This window comes from Genypterus blacodes, unplaced genomic scaffold (assembly GCF_046128005.1).
Source record: "Genypterus blacodes isolate CSIRO-AG114 ecotype Tasmania unplaced genomic scaffold, CSIRO-AGI_Gbla_v1 ptg000082l_1, whole genome shotgun sequence".
Classification (NCBI taxonomy): domain Eukaryota; kingdom Metazoa; phylum Chordata; class Actinopteri; order Ophidiiformes; family Ophidiidae; genus Genypterus; species Genypterus blacodes.
In genome coordinates this window covers 309,189-325,551 of record NW_027466887.1, presented here as the reverse complement: position 1 = coordinate 325,551, position 16,363 = coordinate 309,189, and the positions used below count along the sequence as shown (strand labels likewise).

The 16,363-nt window shown below is 45.0% G+C and overlaps 5 protein-coding genes across 5 annotated transcripts; 3 read left to right on the top strand and 2 right to left on the bottom strand.

Moving 5' to 3' along the window:
* Positions 1 to 99: 99 nt before the first annotated feature.
* Positions 100 to 4,236, top strand: atxn3 (ataxin 3). Its single transcript, XM_076158500.1, has 11 exons — positions 100 to 208; positions 675 to 839; positions 1,040 to 1,084; positions 1,172 to 1,257; positions 1,350 to 1,416; positions 1,496 to 1,583; positions 1,673 to 1,802; positions 1,900 to 2,063; positions 2,147 to 2,300; positions 2,530 to 2,588; positions 2,689 to 4,236. Exons 1-11 carry the CDS (start codon positions 185 to 187, stop codon positions 2,739 to 2,741), a joined length of 1,035 nt encoding a protein of 344 aa, XP_076014615.1. The 5' UTR covers positions 100 to 184; the 3' UTR covers positions 2,742 to 4,236.
* A 316-nt stretch (positions 4,237 to 4,552) lies between these two features.
* On the top strand, positions 4,553 to 6,541 carry serpina10b (serpin peptidase inhibitor, clade A (alpha-1 antiproteinase, antitrypsin), member 10b). Its single transcript, XM_076158499.1, has 5 exons — positions 4,553 to 4,663; positions 4,841 to 5,483; positions 5,603 to 5,876; positions 5,955 to 6,096; positions 6,182 to 6,541. The coding sequence occupies exons 2-5, from the start codon at positions 4,877 to 4,879 to the stop codon at positions 6,371 to 6,373; spliced, it is 1,215 nt and encodes a 404-aa protein (XP_076014614.1). The 5' UTR covers positions 4,553 to 4,663; positions 4,841 to 4,876; the 3' UTR covers positions 6,374 to 6,541.
* Positions 6,542 to 6,787: 246 nt separating this feature from the next.
* ddx24 (DEAD (Asp-Glu-Ala-Asp) box helicase 24) lies at positions 6,788 to 10,949 on the top strand. Its single transcript, XM_076158498.1, has 9 exons — positions 6,788 to 6,868; positions 7,066 to 7,989; positions 8,075 to 8,575; positions 8,661 to 8,814; positions 8,904 to 9,416; positions 9,905 to 9,980; positions 10,085 to 10,273; positions 10,359 to 10,488; positions 10,599 to 10,949. The coding sequence occupies exons 2-9, from the start codon at positions 7,071 to 7,073 to the stop codon at positions 10,868 to 10,870; spliced, it is 2,754 nt and encodes a 917-aa protein (XP_076014613.1). The 5' UTR covers positions 6,788 to 6,868; positions 7,066 to 7,070; the 3' UTR covers positions 10,871 to 10,949.
* A 5-nt stretch (positions 10,950 to 10,954) lies between these two features.
* On the bottom strand, positions 10,955 to 13,093 carry LOC143007100 (ubiquitin thioesterase OTUB2-like). The gene is made up of 5 exons (XM_076158501.1): positions 12,817 to 13,093; positions 12,607 to 12,725; positions 12,170 to 12,254; positions 11,696 to 11,890; positions 10,955 to 11,588 (listed from the first exon to the last, which is right to left on the bottom strand). Exons 1-5 carry the CDS (start codon positions 12,895 to 12,897, stop codon positions 11,388 to 11,390), a joined length of 681 nt encoding a protein of 226 aa, XP_076014616.1. The 5' UTR covers positions 12,898 to 13,093; the 3' UTR covers positions 10,955 to 11,387.
* Positions 13,094 to 13,646: 553 nt separating this feature from the next.
* Positions 13,647 to 15,861, bottom strand: ccdc197 (coiled-coil domain containing 197). The gene is made up of 9 exons (XM_076158526.1): positions 15,684 to 15,861; positions 15,473 to 15,518; positions 15,211 to 15,387; positions 14,852 to 15,009; positions 14,685 to 14,767; positions 14,437 to 14,609; positions 14,217 to 14,327; positions 14,011 to 14,127; positions 13,647 to 13,935 (listed from the first exon to the last, which is right to left on the bottom strand). The coding sequence occupies exons 1-9, from the start codon at positions 15,791 to 15,793 to the stop codon at positions 13,762 to 13,764; spliced, it is 1,149 nt and encodes a 382-aa protein (XP_076014641.1). The 5' UTR covers positions 15,794 to 15,861; the 3' UTR covers positions 13,647 to 13,761.
* Between the last annotated feature and the right edge of the window lie 502 nt (positions 15,862 to 16,363).

Below are 16,363 nucleotides of genomic sequence, written 5' to 3'. Positions count from 1 at the left end.
CAAGGAAGTCTAAAGTCTCCAATATTTCCAGCTGTGATTAAACCAAAATGCTTCATGATTGACTTTCACATCCACTCCACCAGATGGCGCCATACACCGTCAGCGTTGCGTTTGCAAGCCGCTAAACAACACAAGGAAGAAGAAGAAAAAGGGTCAGAGTGGAATGCTTGACTGAGAGCTAAATATGGAGTCAATATTCCACGAAAAAGTAAGTTAATACATTTTAAATGACACGGTTAACCTTTAGAAACGCATCGCGTTAGTTGCGGGAGCTTTAGGCGTCATGTGTGTGATCTGTTTACCTCCGCTGGCTCGCCTGCGTTTAGATTTGTGCTGGTATTTGACAGTGTTGTTGGCTACAGCTAATATGCTAATTCCCCCTGTTAGTCAGAGAATATGGAAAGTTTGTTTTCATCGAGCAGTAACCAAACAAAAAGCTTCGCGACAACGGCGAATATGTCGTTTCTGTGCTGTTAGGTGATTCATAAGCTTTATATAGCTCGTCTTTCTTTTTGTGCCATTTGTCTAAGCTAACTGTACTCACTCTTGGCGGAGTTAAACTAAATCCATAACTTTATTACGCCGATCCTTCCGCCACAAAGCTCTTAAGTTGATGCGAACCATTTTACCGCGCTGCCATGTGATGTGTTGTATCTATGGTTCTTTGTTTACAGCAAGAGGGCTCTCTGTGCGCGCAGCACTGCCTCAACAACCTGCTGCAGGGGGAGTACTTCACTCCCGTGGATCTGTCTTCCATCGCTCATCAGCTGGATGAAGAGGAGAGGATGAGGATGGCAGAGGGAGGAGTTGCCAGTGAGGAGTACAGGACCTTTCTACAGGTGAGGAAACCATGACGTCAGTGGTGGATGAAGTAGCTCCAAGTGGATCTATGTGTAAAAGTTGATTTGTCTCACTCGAAAATGACTTTGTTACATGTAAGTTAGAAAAATACAAATAAAGAAATAGATAATCTTGTACTGAGTAATGAACCTGTTTGGATTAAAGTGATGAAAGGATTTATGTGTGATTCTGATTGTAGCAACCGTCTGGAAACATGGATGACAGCGGCTTTTTTTCAATACAAGTGAGTTTAAGATTAGCTTCACATTGTTTTTTTCCATTCAGTAATCAAGATGCTGAATGATGTAAATCTGATGCGTCGTTCCCCCAGGTTATTAGTAACGCTCTGGGAGTTTGGGGCTTGGAGCTGATCCTCTTTAACAGTCGGGAGTATCAGAGCCTGATGATCAATCCAATGTGAGCGGTGTTTCATCTTCATTTTTTCCCTTTGTGTTGATGCTCTTCCCTTTGGACTCTTTACTGACTGTATTGCTGCTTTCATCTTTCAGAAATGAGAAAGCCTTTATTTGCAACTATAAGGAGCATTGGTTTACAATACGCAAACTTGGACAACAGGTATGAGATCTTTGTCTTCAATAACAACATCTTCATAAGCTTCATTTACTAAAAAGACTTGTTTTGTTATTCATTGCAGTGGTTTAACCTGAATTCACTGTTGACTGGACCTGAGCTGATATCTGACACCTACCTAGCTCTTTTCCTTGCACAGTTACAACAAGAAGGTAAAGTAACACTGACTTACTTTGTGTATAAAATGTCTTCAAAGCTTTGCAAAGCAGGGAAGATAACAACGATGTGTCTGTCTGTTCAGGTTATTCCATATTTGTGATCAGAGGAAACCTGCCCGAGTGTGAAGCAGAGCAGATTCTTGGGATCATGAGAGTGCAGCAGCAGCAGCGGCCCAAGCTTATTGGAGAGGATGAGGCTCAGACCAGTGCAGGGTACGCATGAGCACGGGCATGAGCACAGAGACTGGGTTTGTTATTGGTTTGGAACCCGGAAAATTGCCTCATTGACCTCTTTTCTGCCCCCGAGCAGCAGGGCGGCAGCTCAGGGCCAGGTGGAGATGGGCCTCGGTGCGGAAGAAGCAGTTCCTGATGAAGACGAGGAGCTGAAGAGAGCCCTGGCACTCAGCAGACAGGACATGGAAGTTGAAGACGAAGAAGCTGATCTTCGCAGGGCCATCCAGCTCAGCATGCAGGGTAAAGGACAACTCATCACGATGTCACAAACACAATCATTTGACTCTGTCTGATGTCAATCAAAAACTTTAACAATTTTGTAGGAGCAGCGGGGAGTTCTTCAGAGTCTGAAGTAGGAAACGTAAGGACAAGCAGCCTGGCAGCAGGGGGCGCTGCAGGGGGCGGACAAGGAGCCGCCCAGGCTGAGACGCTCACAGCCGAGGAGTTACGGAAGAGGAGACAAGCCTACTTTGACCGGTGAGGGAGGGACAGAGTCGTGATGCTTTTACAGCTCAGTGAGCCTGTCATGTACTAATACTTTATAAATGTTCATATTGTGTCAGAAATATTGATGCATAGATTAGATATATGTATCTTGCCTTGCCTTGCCTTGCCTTGCCTTTAAGTGTGGAGGATGTTGTAAGTGAACAACAATAACTACATATTAGCTGGATTTTGATACAAATCTACTCTGTTGACATTTTAGGCAGCAGCAGCAACAAGTTGAGCCCAGCATTCCTCAACAAGCAGACGCAAAATCAGCAGGTGACTCACTTAACACCATGATGTAATGCAGATGACTCCACACATTTACCAGTTAGAGAGACAGAGCTGATCCTAACTGTAGCTCTCCTCCCTGTGCCAGGATCAGAGACCGAAGGCTCCGAACAGAACCAGCAGCACAAGCCCGGCCAGTGAAGCTGAGGGGGGTTATCCATGTTGTTCACCAGCTGCCTGGATTGGCGACCCCGCCTACAGGGGTTAGCTTTGCTCCTTCCTCTTAACCTTTTTGCACACGCGAACCCAAAGGCCCAAAGGCTGACGCATTTCCCCCTCCTCCCCCCCGGGCGGTTCGCTGACAGGCCGTCGAGTTGAGAACAAAATAAAGAAGAAGAGGCAGCGCTTAGTCTGATGGGACTCAGTGAGGCACTGAGCCTGGCAGAGGGGGTGACCACAGAAATCATGATGCAGTTAATGATTCAAGTTTGCAATGGCCTTTTACCATGGAGCCTTCTGTCTCTATTTCATCCTTTTTATTCTCACTTTTTCGCTGTAAAATATGGAAAACATTCTTCAGCATAGACAGGGTGTTCTTGGGTTTTGGCGGGCGGATGAATGCAGTGATGAGGTGTTCTGTCAAAGCCGATGGGACCACGTGTTAGTTAGTAGATGGACGCTGGCAGAACCCCTCCCCCACCACACACACACACACACACACACACACACACACACACACACACACACACACACACACACACTTTACATGACATCCTGGCCCCCAACAACTTGGATTGTACTGAAACACAAACACACACACACAGGTCGTTTAAACGTGACATCACCAACCAACCAGTTTTTAGAAGACGACACATTCTTCATCTTGTGGCTTTGTAAGTACACATCACACAAACCCTTGATTTAAGAGTGTTTACATCCACGACGGTGAACAAAATGATTTTATCGTTGCCGTTTGCCTCATCTATGAAATTTCGGACACATTTTTCACGTACCACTGTAAGCAAAAGTGTCCAACCAGAGTATCTGGCTTCTCTGGCTGCGTCTCCTCATCAGTATTTATCATAACGTTGAACATTTTGGGGGGGATTCATGAAGAAGTGAGTGTTGGATTGGTCAGTCCTCCTTTGAAGTTGACGGTTATCCTCTCTTTTGTTTACAGCTTCTCAGTATACCGGTGTCTCTTACTTTGTAATACTTAGAGTTTGGTTCAAAGATACAACACGCTCATTTTCACTAAGAGTGAGTTTGTGACTAAAGGAACATTGAAACTAAATAAGTAAAGAAGACCTGTTGTTGTTAAGTGTGTCAGAATAAGAGAACAGGGGAAATAAAGGCTGACTGTTACTTCACCTCCTTCGTACCACATGACATCCAAAGAGTGAAACAAGACAACATGAGTCACTGTGTGCACACTTTGAGTTGAATGTTTGTTGTGTTTGATTTCTGATCACAGCTGGATTTAAATCCTCTCACAGACTTCTGTTCAGTTTTTCCAAACCAGATTTCTCGCTGAAGTTCTGATTATTTAAGTCTACACTCAGCATTAAAAACAACCACATTGTTTACACTTACTGTATTTTCTGAGATTTGTCAACTTTTCCTCAATGTTCTTTGATTTTCAGTATGATTCCAAGATTACATCATAGTTTTCTTTTCCTTTGGATTTGTTAGACTTTGTTTTAATTTAAAACACTTGAAAGAATACCATAAATTCAGCGCTGGGGTTTTAGTGATTACACTTTTTTACAGTACATGCTAATCAAACATTTTTGTTACCTTGCATCTATTACTACAGCAAAAAAAATCCATTTATTGTATTAGTTTTTTCCGAATTAAAGTGACATTCACTCCACTTGAGCTGTCCTGTATCACTTCTTACAATATTAATGTCCCTGTGTAATTATTGATGGGTCTTTGTTGCCGTTAAGTCTCATTTGACAGCCTTGAAAGTTAGCAAAAACAAACCCTGAGTCCATTTAGATCAACAGCACAGGTTGAACGTCGTGGTTAATGTGTAACACGTAGAGCACACTTGCACTTTGTTTCCACAAATAATAGATGGAGCTTCCAGCCATCACATCTGGCTGACACTCAAGCAGACGGTAAGTTATCTTCAAAAACAATCTTGTATTTACTTAACCACAGATGTTAAGTGGTTAATGGAGTGTATATTAAAGTCTAAATCGTTTTAAATATAGTTGGCCATGTCTGTATCCGTAGGTGTGTTTGTGACTCTCCAGTGAAGCAACTGTCTGTATGTATTGACCTGTGTGTTGCAGTGATTCAGTTTGGAAGCACAAACCTTCCAAGACCAAATGACGGCGTTAAAGAAAATGAAGATGGGATTTATTTTCATCTTCAGCTCCCTTTGCTTCTTGGCCCCCGTCACCCAAACGCACCCTCACCATGCCTCGGTCGTAGATCTCGCCTTCAAAAATATGGACTTTGCCATGAACCTTTACAGGAAAATATCTAGTGACCATGACAACAACATATTCTTCTCACCCCTGAGCATCTCCACCAGTTTTGCTGCCCTCTTACTGGCATCTGATGGAGACACACACGAGGAAATGCTGAAGGGATTTAACCTGGAGCAGCTGGAGCGCGAGGACCAGCCGGAATTCATCCCCAAACTTTTCCAACTCCTTCATGAGAACATCACACAGAACGGATCCCTGAACCTGGACCAGGCCGTGACTCTTTTTGTCCACAGGGAGTTTGAGGTAAAGAAGACGTTTGAAGACCAAATCAATAGGTTTTTTGATGCAAATATAAAAATCGTAGACTTTGCAGACACAAAACCAAGTGTCAGCCTCATCAATGATTACATTAAGCAAAAGACTGGGAACAGAGTGACCAACGTGATCGACAATCTGGATCCAATGACCCAGCTCATGTTAATCAACACTATTTTCTTCCAGGGTAAGATGGTTTGATGGTCCATTCTTTTACAGATTTAAGTTCATAACATTGCAATGACAGCTCCTGTGTCAGTTTGACCTTTGACCTTTACGTAATCAGATGAATGTTTTCCTCCACAGGGGAATGGCAGCTGCCTTTCAACCCCAATCTCACGAAATCTTCACCCTTCTACATTGACAGCTATAATATTGTCCTAGTGCCAACGATGTCTAAGGAGGATAAGTTCTACACGATGGAGGATGTTCTTCTTGGTGCCAAGTTGTTGAAGTTACCGTACAATGCAGGTGTCTCCATGCTTATCCTGCTACCTAACCAAGACATGGACTACACACACATCGACGATGAGATCAGCGCTGCAAAGTTTAAATACTGGATATCAAAGCTGAGGAAAATGTAAGTCTGGGGAGAAAACACACACTTTGCCACTGTAATCTGTGTGTTCTATAACTGTGTGTGTGCGCTTGTTCACAGTAAGCTGGAAATCCACCTGCCTAAATTCAAGATGGAACAGTCGTATCCCCTCCATAATCTCTTACCAGGTCTGGGTGTTTCCAGCATCTTCACTTTCTCAGCCAATCTGACGAGGCTGAGCAAGGACCTCAAAGTGTCAGAGGCAAGTAACTGGGCCGTAACTGGGCCGTAAACTGGGCTGTAACAACTCTTCAGATGTTGACATGGTCACTATCGTCCAACCACAGGTGCTGCACAAGGCAGTGATAGAGGTGGATGAGATTGGGACAACTGCAGCAGCTGCAACAACAACTGGGATTATTGCCTATTCTTTACCAAGGACCTTCATCATCAACAGACCCTTCTTCTTCTTCATATACCATGAAGACACCAACGGTCTGCTTTTCATGGGCAGAGTAATCGACCCCACCAAAATGTAGCTGCAATGCCCGTGTTTGTCCTGAAATGCTTCCTTTAAATCACTTGAAATGTGTGTGTTCAGGCTTTCAGATGGTAATTTGACGTGTTGTTGTTGTTTTCATTTGGCATGACATTTTTTTGGTTGTATGATATCAAGTAGGATCCATAATAAAGAATGTACAATCTTATCTGTTTGGAATTGATTGTCTTTACTCTGACGTCATGAAAAAAACATGACCGGTTCATACGACAGCGGCATTGATTATTTTTTTCAGCAATCTTCGGTAATTCTTCTGATATTTTTAATCATAACCTAATTACTTCGAAAGTAACAAGTGGGAAGAGTAAAATGGAAAAATGATAGCAAAAAATAATAAGAAAATAAGGCTCCGTCATCGGGACCGGAGCGAAACTAATAAAGTTTTTCAAACCACGTGATCAACACTGTCATGGCCGCCTCCGCGTGTCATGCGTGCCTGATTTGATATCCGAAGAAACAGCTGGGAATCTAAGCAGTAAGTTACTTTGACGATTATGCCGATCGCTGTCGATGGTTTATATAGCCAAGATGTTACGGTGTTAATGTTTGAGACACTGAGTTAATAGTTACAGAGTTGCTATCTTAGTAGAGCCATAAGTTAACTTCGTTAGGAGCTCAAACTCTGCACTCTGAAATGTTTTGACGCAGCTGTGTTGATTTGTGTATTTGTAGAAACCATGAAGCCGCAAAGGGTGAAGGGGAAAAAGAGAACCGGGGTGAATAAGTCCAATAAACGGAGCATCCATACGAAAGGCAAATGGAAGGCAGTGGAGCTGGACCCGAGTCTGTTCTCCGAGGAGGGCCTGGAGGGGCTGGTGTGCTTCGAAGAGCTGACCAGCTACAAACTGGTAGACTCTGAAAAGGTTGTAGCCAGAGCAGCCAAAGAACTCAAAAAAGAGAAGAAAAAGGCGAAGAAAAGAAAAGCCAGCGAGGAAGAGGAGGGTGGAGGCGAACCCAGCGAGGAGGCTGGAGGTGAAGCGTCCAAGAAGCCCGCAAAGAAGAAGAGGAAGAAGAAAAATAAGAAAGTGGCTGCAGAGGAAGAGACCAAAGCAGAGGAGGTCTGTGGAGATGCTGTGACACAGGAGGAGGGGGGTGAGGAAGAGGAGAAACGGGAGGATGAAGCAGCCACAGAAGCTACGGGAGCCACAGGAGCTACAGGAGCCACAGAAGCTACAGGAGCCACAGAAGCTACGGGAGCCACAGAAGCTGGTTCTAAAGATGCAGAGTGTGATGCCCAGTCACAGCCGAAGCCCACAAAGAAGAGTAAGAAAAAGAAGAATAAGCAGCAGAGAGAACAGGAGGCGATCAAAGAGGAAGAGGCAGAGCCCGAGCCGCCGACAGATGTAAACATTGAGAAAGAAAAACCGTCTCAAGTTCAACCGGCCAAAAAGCAGCAGAAGAACTGGACCAACGCTGCACTGTCTGGTTCTGAAGATAAAGTAACGAACATGAGAGCCTGGGCTGACCTCTTCGTCCCCTCGCCGGTACTCAAGGCTCTGAGCAGTCTCGGGTTCGGATCGCCCACCCCCATCCAAGCCCTGACTCTTCCCCCGGCCATCAGGGACCGGATGGACATCGTGGGGGCGGCTGAGACGGGTAAGATGAAGATGTGGTTACCATGTCAACCAACATCCGTGTCAGAATGTCTCCAGTGAAACTAACGTGTTCTTTGTAATTGCAGGAAGTGGTAAGACATTCGCCTTTGGTATCCCCATGATCCACACCATCCTGGAGTGGAGGAAAAGTTCAGACGGGCCGGCTGATGCTGGTGACGAAGCCGAGCCAAGCGAGGAGGAAGAGGAGGAGGAGAAGAAGGAGGGAGAGAGCCTGAAAGTACCAGCTGTAGATGAACCATCAAGCTCGGGTCAAGAGGCCGACGACCCTCCAGCAGAACAGGACCAGGAGGATAATGAGGAAGCTGAGGAAGAGGAGGTTGAAAGCCTTAGTGATGAGGATCAGGAAGAAGCAGACGGAGATCCCAGTGAGGATGAAGATGAGGATGATGACGATCGGCTGGGATGCGTTAAAGTGATCGAAGATGCAGAATTTGACTTTGACGGCGCGGCCGAGGCAGAAGCTACCAGCGCCCGCAATCAGCCTCTGCTCGGGCTCGTCCTCACCCCTACCAGGGAGCTGGCCGTTCAGGTCAAGCACCATATTGACGCGGTGGCGAAATTCACAGGTACGTCGTCGATCAGAGCGTCAGGATCAGCGAGTCGTCCTGAAGCAGAGGAGGGGATGATCAATGAGATGTTGTTGTTTTGCAGATATCAAAACAGTGATCGTGGTGGGTGGCATGGCCCAGCAGAAACAGAGAAGGATGCTGAAGCGCAGGCCGGAGATCATCGTAGCAACTCCAGGACGCCTGTGGGACCTGATTAAGGAGAAGCATCCGCATCTACAGAACCTCAGACAGCTCAGGTTAGTCACTCTTCACCCCGCCGTTTTAATTCAGACATCAGATTTGGACGAATGCCTCATCCCTGCCCTTGTTTGGTGTCGTTCTGCAGGTGTCTGGTCATCGATGAGGCTGACCGCATGGTGGAAAGGGGCCACTTTGCAGAGCTGGAGAGCCTGCTGGAGATGCTCAACACCGTGCACTTCAACCCCACCAGGCAAATGTTTGTGTTCTCAGCCACCCTGACCATGGCCCACACCATGCCCACACGCGTCCTGCAGAAGAAGAAGAAGAGGGTGGAGCAGAGGAGCAGGCTGGAGGTTCTCATGGCCAAAGTCGGGATGAAGTCCAAACCCAAAGTGGTGGACCTGACCAGGAAGGAGGCGACGGTGGAGACGCTGACCGAGACACGCATCCACTGTCAGAAGGAAGAGAAGGACTTCTTCCTCTATTACTTCCTGCTGCAGTACCCCGGGCGCACCATGGTGTTTGCAAACAGCATCGACTGCATCAAGAGGCTGAACTCCCTGCTGGTGATCATGGACTGCACGCCGCTGCCTCTGCATGCCAACATGCACCAGAAACAGAGGCTCAAAAACCTGGAGAGGTTTGCTGAGAGAGAGAGGTGAGACTTTAGTTTAACTGTCATCATGTTTGAATGGCAATGGAGTGCAATCACCATAGTAACACAGACTCCCAAAGAACTCATACTGGGGTTAGTGAGCTGAGTTCATCCAAAGGTGAAGTAAGATGAGCACATTAGTTTTATATGGCACATTGAGACTGTGTTAATGAAGGATTGTTTTATTGACTGTAAATGCACATTTTATAAAAGAAAGAAAAAATACAAAGTGCATAATTGACATGTTATCACTTTGGGTCCATTTCTAATTCTCATAAATAAGCAGTTATGCATCTCCAGCTCTTGTAATATGCGATGGTCTGACACTTTCATAGAAAGGGGATTAAACATTCTAATGCTTAATTCATGAGAATTAGTCATTCAAGTCCCAGGATCACATGTGGTGTGTGTGACCTTTTAACATATGAACTATGTAACATTAACTCCATGCTGTCTGGACTAACACTTGAATTTCTAAACTCTGTTCCCAGGTGTGTTCTGCTGACTACAGATGTGGCAGCCAGAGGTCTGGATATCCCCGATGTGCAGCACGTCATCCACTATCAGGTCAGCTCTCTGACTCTGAACTCACTCATGCAAACTTGACTGAAATACAGCTACTTGTGTTGGTGAAGTGAGTCTAACTGTGACCCGCCTCCTGTCAATCCCAGGTCCCCAGGGCGTCAGAGACATACGTCCATAGGAGCGGCCGAACAGCCAGAGCGACCAAAGAAGGTCTCAGCTTACTGCTGATAGGCCCCGACGACGTGATGAACTTCAGGAAGATTTACAAGACTCTGGGAAAGGATGAGGAGCTCCCCATGTTCCCCATAGAGCTCAAGTGCCTGGAGGCCATCAAGGTGACAAACATCACTTTAGATCCTAGTTTAGGATGCCAGAGGAGTTCTTTCAAACAACTAAACCATTAAACGTGTCCCGTCACAGGAGAGGGTGAACTTGGCCCGGCAGATAGAGAAGATCGAGTTCCATAACAGCAAGGAAAAGCATCACAACTCGTGGCTCAGACAGGCAGCAGAGGCCCTGGACGTGGACGTGGATGACGACCTGTTGCTCGGTAAGACCAAACCAAACCACACCAGTAACGGATCAGCTATTAAAATACTTCTCCGTCTCTTTAACCCTGCACACATGCAAACGGTTAAAATCTGTTATCTTCTCCCTCAGGTAAAGGAAACGACGAGGAAAGTGACAGACAACAGCAAAAGATGGTGAAAGGGATGAAAAACCATTTGAAGCGTTTGATCTCCCAGCCTGTGTTCAAGAACGTGATAAAAACCAAGTACCCCACTCAGATGGGGAAGCTGCCTGGCCTGGTCCAGATGCCTCGGGCGGGTGCAGAAAGTGCCCTGACTAAGCTCTCCATACAGAAGCAGACATTAGAGAAAAAGCTTCTCCTACAGCAGAAGAAGCAGAAGCCGAACAAACAGCAGGAGTGACGTGTTGAGGGAAACGTGCTGTCTGTGATCGGGTCTCTGTAAATGCTGACTTTTTCTACATTAAATCATTTTAAACTAAGGACACATCTTTCAAGATTTGGTTTTACGGTGCTACAAAACCAGGGTTCACACAGACTCCATGACTAAACTTCCATTGTGTAGTATTGTCGGCCCAATCATGCCACCATTCTTTCTGTAATCTGCACGCATGTTTGCATCAATACATGGCCTACAGATGACCCGAGACTGTTGCTATGGTGACACACACACACACCAGGGATTAGCCTTGGCCCCTATCTTGAGTCTCATCCAACTTTAGGCAGTGTAAGTATAAATTGTTAACGGTTGGTATGAACACTTGTACAGAATAAGAACCATTAAAATAACATCTTTTATGAAGAAAAGTTTGTTTCTCCATGACAGTTTCTAAATGCTATAACTTTTATAAAAATCTATTTTCATAAAATGTCTAAGAGCCCCTTGTTGGATTAGTCAGCAGTCCCAAGTTGAGATGTGGTCAAGGTTGAGGATGTGGGTAGAGGATGTCGTAGTGCGATGTTTGGTACAGGAGGTGCATGGAGGGCTCAGCTCCTTCTGGGATGATGTGGTGAACCAAATCCTCTCCTTCCAAGGAGCCAATGTGAATGGTGACATCCAGGGCCTGCGTCAGAGCCAGGATGTCCACGTGGTCGCACTCCATCGCCATGGCCTCTACTTCCTGAATGAACAGATCATGAACAGGTCAGTGTTGTCTCGCTTCCTTCTCTCAGTAACGTGTGCAGCTCCTCTACTCGGTCACTAGGGGGCAGTAGCGAGTTTACTAACTTGATGACAGTAGGCGTGTAGATTGGGCGACTCCACAAAGTTGCAGAAGAAGTCGGCGTGGTTCCGCAGGTGTGCTGAGGTGAGCAGCCGGAGATACTGCACCATACTGTCAGAGGTCATCTGCTCATTGAAGAGCCTGAGCAACGTGGCTTCCTCTTCGTCAGCCTGCTGGCATTGCTGGACAACATCTAGTAACTTAGAAGAGAGACTATTCTTTACAACATGCAAACATAGGTTCTAATCAACTTCTTACTTTATAAAATAGGTTTGATAACTCAAAGCAATGCAGAGGCTCAACCTGGAATCCTAAAACTCGTCAGTTAACAGTTTATTAGGTACAGCTGTAGAAACTAATGCTACCTTTTATAAGTATGTTACTAAATTTAAACATGACAAACTTCACAGAATGTTATATTTGTACTACTGTGATTGATATGTTCTAGTGTGTTTACTTCCTGTCACTGATGTACTCACTGTGTTCAGGTGGTCCTTAAAGGAACTCTCATCGAATCCTGCGCGAGATAAATCGTTGGCACTTTGCATGACTTTGTCCTTGAATCTGAAATGGAAAACAGTAACAGTTTAATATGAAGCACATTTAGTGACATTTGGTGTCAACAAGTGATAATCCTGTGTTTTGAATGTTGGCGATGCACAGGAGACATAAAGAGGATTCAAGGTTCCATTTCTACAAGTGAATAGTTTACCGCAATGACATCATTTGCATACAATATAAAAACAATCCTCATTTCACACAGTTCACGCTCAAAGAGCTAAATCGGATGTGTTTGGCCCAATCTGGGACTTGAACGCGCCCGGTTTAGGTTCATTAGATTGAGTGGTGCGTTTAAGGACCAGGCTTGAAAAGCGGTATTTATTGCGGTCATATGGCAGGAATGCTGATACCTGACCTGTCCAAAGCTCTGGCATTGTGCAGGAGTGACTCCAGATGTGCAAAGCAGAAAGCTCTGTAGAAGCAGTTTCCATCTCCGCGGACTTTTCTTACGGAGCAAAATTGGCTGCGTAAATCCTGATATAACGAGAAGAAAAGTCTTATTATTGTGACCAACCGTTAAGTACGACACACACACACACTCACACACACTCTAGCGTGAACCTACTTCATGTTTGGAACCGAGTGTGTGGTCAGGAAACAGTGAAGACACGTCCTCCCTGCAGGAGATTAGCCTGCTAGCCTCCATCTGCACTCAAACTATTGCACACATTTGGTCGAACAAACTACAAATAGCGACGTTTGGCGACTTTGTGTTCGAGTCCGGGTCATGCTGCTTTAATAACAAAGTCTGGAGCGTAATTACAGGCGACGACTATAACACTGGACACTGGAACGTTCGAAATGTTGCGTGTCGAAACATTCTGACATATTTGTTTGCATTCTGTGAAAGCCGAATGTTTGCAAAGGTCACGTGGTTTATTTAAAGGGCCAGCAGCGTCGGAGATTAAAGCGTCACAACCCGCATTCCGCCATGTATTGCGCCATGTACGCTTTATATTTGTGTACATGTTTAGATGAGCAGGTTTAACATACAATTTAACATTAAACCTTGTTTTTAAATCTTAAAGGCTCACTGCTCAGGTGTTTTATTACATGTATTTGCTATGGTACTTTGTTGTTATGCATAAGTCATGTAGATATGTATATCATAAAAGTATGTAAAGTGTGTATTATAAATTATATAGAGATACATATCTGTGATACCTGTCCCTCCAAAACTAAGACAGAAACGCTGAAAAATGCCCAACACAGTGTTTCCCAATACAAAATGAGAGAGGAAAGGAATGAGAAGATTGAACCAAATCAGTCAGTGAGCAGAGTGAAGAGTGGGAAGAAGACGGAAAGAATGAAATAATAAAAATCAATCAAATCATAAGGGTTCCCTGGTTTATTATAACCATGTTGAGACTGATGTAAAATGCAATTCCACGCAATTCAACAGAAACTGAATTCTTATAATTTATATAAATATAAATAACTGTACAGATGCCTCTCGGTGTATACAGATTACTGTCAATAAGGAAGTAAAACAGTGATACTAAAGTAAAGATCAGCTCTTCCTGCTGGCTTTACTGGAGCTTTTGAGTTGTGTCCTACTGGTGATGCTTTTCAACGAGCCCCACTCTCTTTTGTCCACTATAGCCGTTCCACTTGTCACTGTAGACGCACAATCCATCAGCCTCTTCGCCCTCTTGTCCGTGTCTGCCTTGTCTAGAATGTACTCCTTAAAAAAGAAAGAGTGGGTTAGTCAGCAGTCTGGTGAGTTACCATAACTTTAACTCACACCTGAAGTTATTACCTTCACCATGCCCATCTTTGTCAGTATGTTCATGTTTTCCAGAGGGCCATATTCTGGGAGGTAACACTGCTCTGCCAGGTTCTGGATGGCCATAAGCATGCTTCCAGCCTCTTCGGCCTGAGTGATAATGGCACACATCTCTATTTAAAACTCCCACTTTGCAAGTGAGCTGCGGTCGTTTTCAATGCAAATCCAAGAAGCCATACCTCATCTCTGGCGTGGTCTCGCTCTACCAGAAGGTTCATCTCTGTCTGCTTGTTCTTCTCTTTGAGTCGCTCCCATTCACTCTGGAGCTCAGACAGATCCTGGTTTGCCATCTGTGAGAGATATTAGAACATATGTGTAGGCTACTCTATTCATCTTCAACCCTAAGCCCATTTAAATCTAATCATGCATGAACTGTCCAGTGAAGAACACATATCTGACCAGTTGCTTGATGCTGTGCTCCTGCTTCAGAGTCTGCAGATGTTGCTGATCGTTCTCCAACTTCTCCTCCAGGTGCCCCAAACTCTGCAGCAGCTCCCGGTGGGTGATGGACAGGGTCTCATGGCGCCGAATGATGGGCATAACCAAAGAATCTGACCCATACTCAAGGTAACCTAAACAAAAAGCTCCAACAGTTACAACAGGTTCAGTTATTCATGGAGAGACACAGAACTTGACTATCAACTTACTTTTTGGAAGATACTGTAGTGTTTTCACCAAATACTCCTCATAGATTTTGTATTTTCTCACCCTCTCCTTTATAATTTGTTGTCTGCAAAGTGAGACAGAGTAAAGCTGAGATGAAAGGTGACTTTAATGACCAATGCATTACACACATGGTAGGTTAAGTTCTCACCTGTCTTGAAGTCTTTTCAGATGTGTTGTCAGGTCTTTTAACTCTTTCTGCTTCAAAGCGTTCTGCTCCTGCACATCCTGATACTTCTTCAGCGCTCGCCGACGCTTTATTTCATTATCGCTCACAAACTTCTCAAATTTTCTCGCCATGTCTTCAGTCTGGGTAGGAATACAAACAGCAAGGGCCTTTGGGTTATAGGGCAACAACAACAATAATATGTATAAGCTCATGTATAACACACACATAGATACAGAAAGAAAGACAGAAGTAGATCCTAGAATGAGTTTAATAAAATAAATTCTCCAAAAACAAGTAAAAGCTTCATATTAGAAGTGGATGTTGTTCTTTTGCCGTCTCACCTGCTGTTGCTTCTCCTGCAGCTCCGCTCTTCTCTGAGCCATAACCTGCACATGGTTCTTGTATTCTTGTCGTTTGAGAGCCAACTGCTTGTCCACTTCCTCCATCTCTGCCCTTTTCTCCAGAACCAAGGTCCTTTGCAAGGTGTTCACTCCTGCCCGGAGGAGTCTGCTTCTGCTCTACACACACAGGAACTGATCAGCACAGTAACACTCAAAACCTTAAAAGAACTTCTAAGTAAAGCTTTTATTAATTCCTTCTTACCTCTGTTACAACAGGTATGTGATTGACATTTTCGTCCTCTTTATGCCTGAGTAGAAAGAAAGTATTTGTGTAAATGCATCATCACACTGCAGGTCTTTAGCTGCATCAAACCATTTCACACACACACACACACACACACACACACACACACACACACACACACACACACACACACACACACACACACACACACACACACACACAGACCTACCTTGTGCCCCCCAGCTGCGTTACAAAAACATTTCTTATTCTATTTTCCACCGTGAGCTTTAATCGGGGATCATCGCTGTCATCGAACACAGTTGGAGCGGCACTCTTCATGTTTGTAGCGTTGTAGTTTCGTAGCTTTATTCTACAGGTACAATCGTGTTCAGGTCGCAGCTCCGTTACTATTTCCACCACTGCTCGAACAACCACCGAGACGACCGGATGTTTACTAGATCTGTGTTAGCGTTGCCAGGGAACCAGAGGCGGGACACCGGGGAATGTGGCGGAATCAGCCCTCCGTTATCATGGCAACTGCCCGGGGGAGGCGTTCTGTTTTATTGACCCGACGAGAGCCATACAAATGAGATCGATAGAAGCCGGGAGGGGGGAGAAGAGAAAGAGGTCTCACCCTGTGGGTGTTTTCAGAAACCATGCAGCCTTCCTGGGACCCCCCCACCCCCCACAGAGGTTACGTCATCAGGTGTCTCATCACGGCTGTCAGATGCAAAGAGCACGCGGAACATGTTATGATATCATCGGCCAACTATAGCCCCAAACATTTGCAGTCTCTATATCCACATGTGAAAGGATGCAGTGCTTAGTAACAACTATCAGCTGTGGCTTTTGCATCCTCTGATTGCTGAAGAGGATAAATGGAGGACACAATTAGCGGGAGTGCAGTTA

What these genes read in the sequence shown, in the direction of transcription:
- ddx24 (XM_076158498.1), top strand. Translation starts at nt 7,071, where the DNA reads ATGAAGCCGCAAAGGGTGAAGGGGAAAAAGAGAACCGGGGTGAATAAG. An exon ending in AGGTTTGCTGAGAGAGAGAG is followed by an intron (nt 9,417 to 9,904) that starts GTGAGACTTTAG and finishes CTCTGTTCCCAG; the next exon opens with GTGTGTTCTGCTGACTACAG. An exon ending in AGTGCCTGGAGGCCATCAAG is followed by an intron (nt 10,274 to 10,358) that starts GTGACAAACATC and finishes GTCCCGTCACAG; the next exon opens with GAGAGGGTGAACTTGGCCCG.
- serpina10b (XM_076158499.1), top strand. Translation starts at nt 4,877, where the DNA reads ATGACGGCGTTAAAGAAAATGAAGATGGGATTTATTTTCATCTTCAGC. An exon ending in CAACACTATTTTCTTCCAGG is followed by an intron (nt 5,484 to 5,602) that starts GTAAGATGGTTT and finishes TTTCCTCCACAG; the next exon opens with GGGAATGGCAGCTGCCTTTC. An exon ending in AGGACCTCAAAGTGTCAGAG is followed by an intron (nt 6,097 to 6,181) that starts GCAAGTAACTGG and finishes GTCCAACCACAG; the next exon opens with GTGCTGCACAAGGCAGTGAT.
- atxn3 (XM_076158500.1), top strand. Translation starts at nt 185, where the DNA reads ATGGAGTCAATATTCCACGAAAAA. An exon ending in AGCCTGATGATCAATCCAAT is followed by an intron (nt 1,258 to 1,349) that starts GTGAGCGGTGTT and finishes TTCATCTTTCAG; the next exon opens with AAATGAGAAAGCCTTTATTT. An exon ending in AGACAAGCCTACTTTGACCG is followed by an intron (nt 2,301 to 2,529) that starts GTGAGGGAGGGA and finishes TTGACATTTTAG; the next exon opens with GCAGCAGCAGCAACAAGTTG.
- LOC143007100 (XM_076158501.1), bottom strand. Translation starts at nt 12,897, where the DNA reads ATGGAGGCTAGCAGGCTAATCTCCTGCAGGGAGGACGTGTCTTCACTG. An exon ending in CACTCGGTTCCAAACATGAA is followed by an intron (nt 12,726 to 12,816) that starts GTAGGTTCACGC and finishes TCGTTATATCAG; the next exon opens with GATTTACGCAGCCAATTTTG. An exon ending in TACACGCCTACTGTCATCAA is followed by an intron (nt 11,589 to 11,695) that starts GTTAGTAAACTC and finishes CTGTTCATTCAG; the next exon opens with GAAGTAGAGGCCATGGCGAT.
- ccdc197 (XM_076158526.1), bottom strand. Translation starts at nt 15,793, where the DNA reads ATGAAGAGTGCCGCTCCAACTGTGTTCGATGACAGCGATGATCCCCGA. An exon ending in TGCAGGAGAAGCAACAGCAG is followed by an intron (nt 15,010 to 15,210) that starts GTGAGACGGCAA and finishes ATTCCTACCCAG; the next exon opens with ACTGAAGACATGGCGAGAAA. An exon ending in CTGAAAAGACTTCAAGACAG is followed by an intron (nt 14,768 to 14,851) that starts GTGAGAACTTAA and finishes CTCACTTTGCAG; the next exon opens with ACAACAAATTATAAAGGAGA.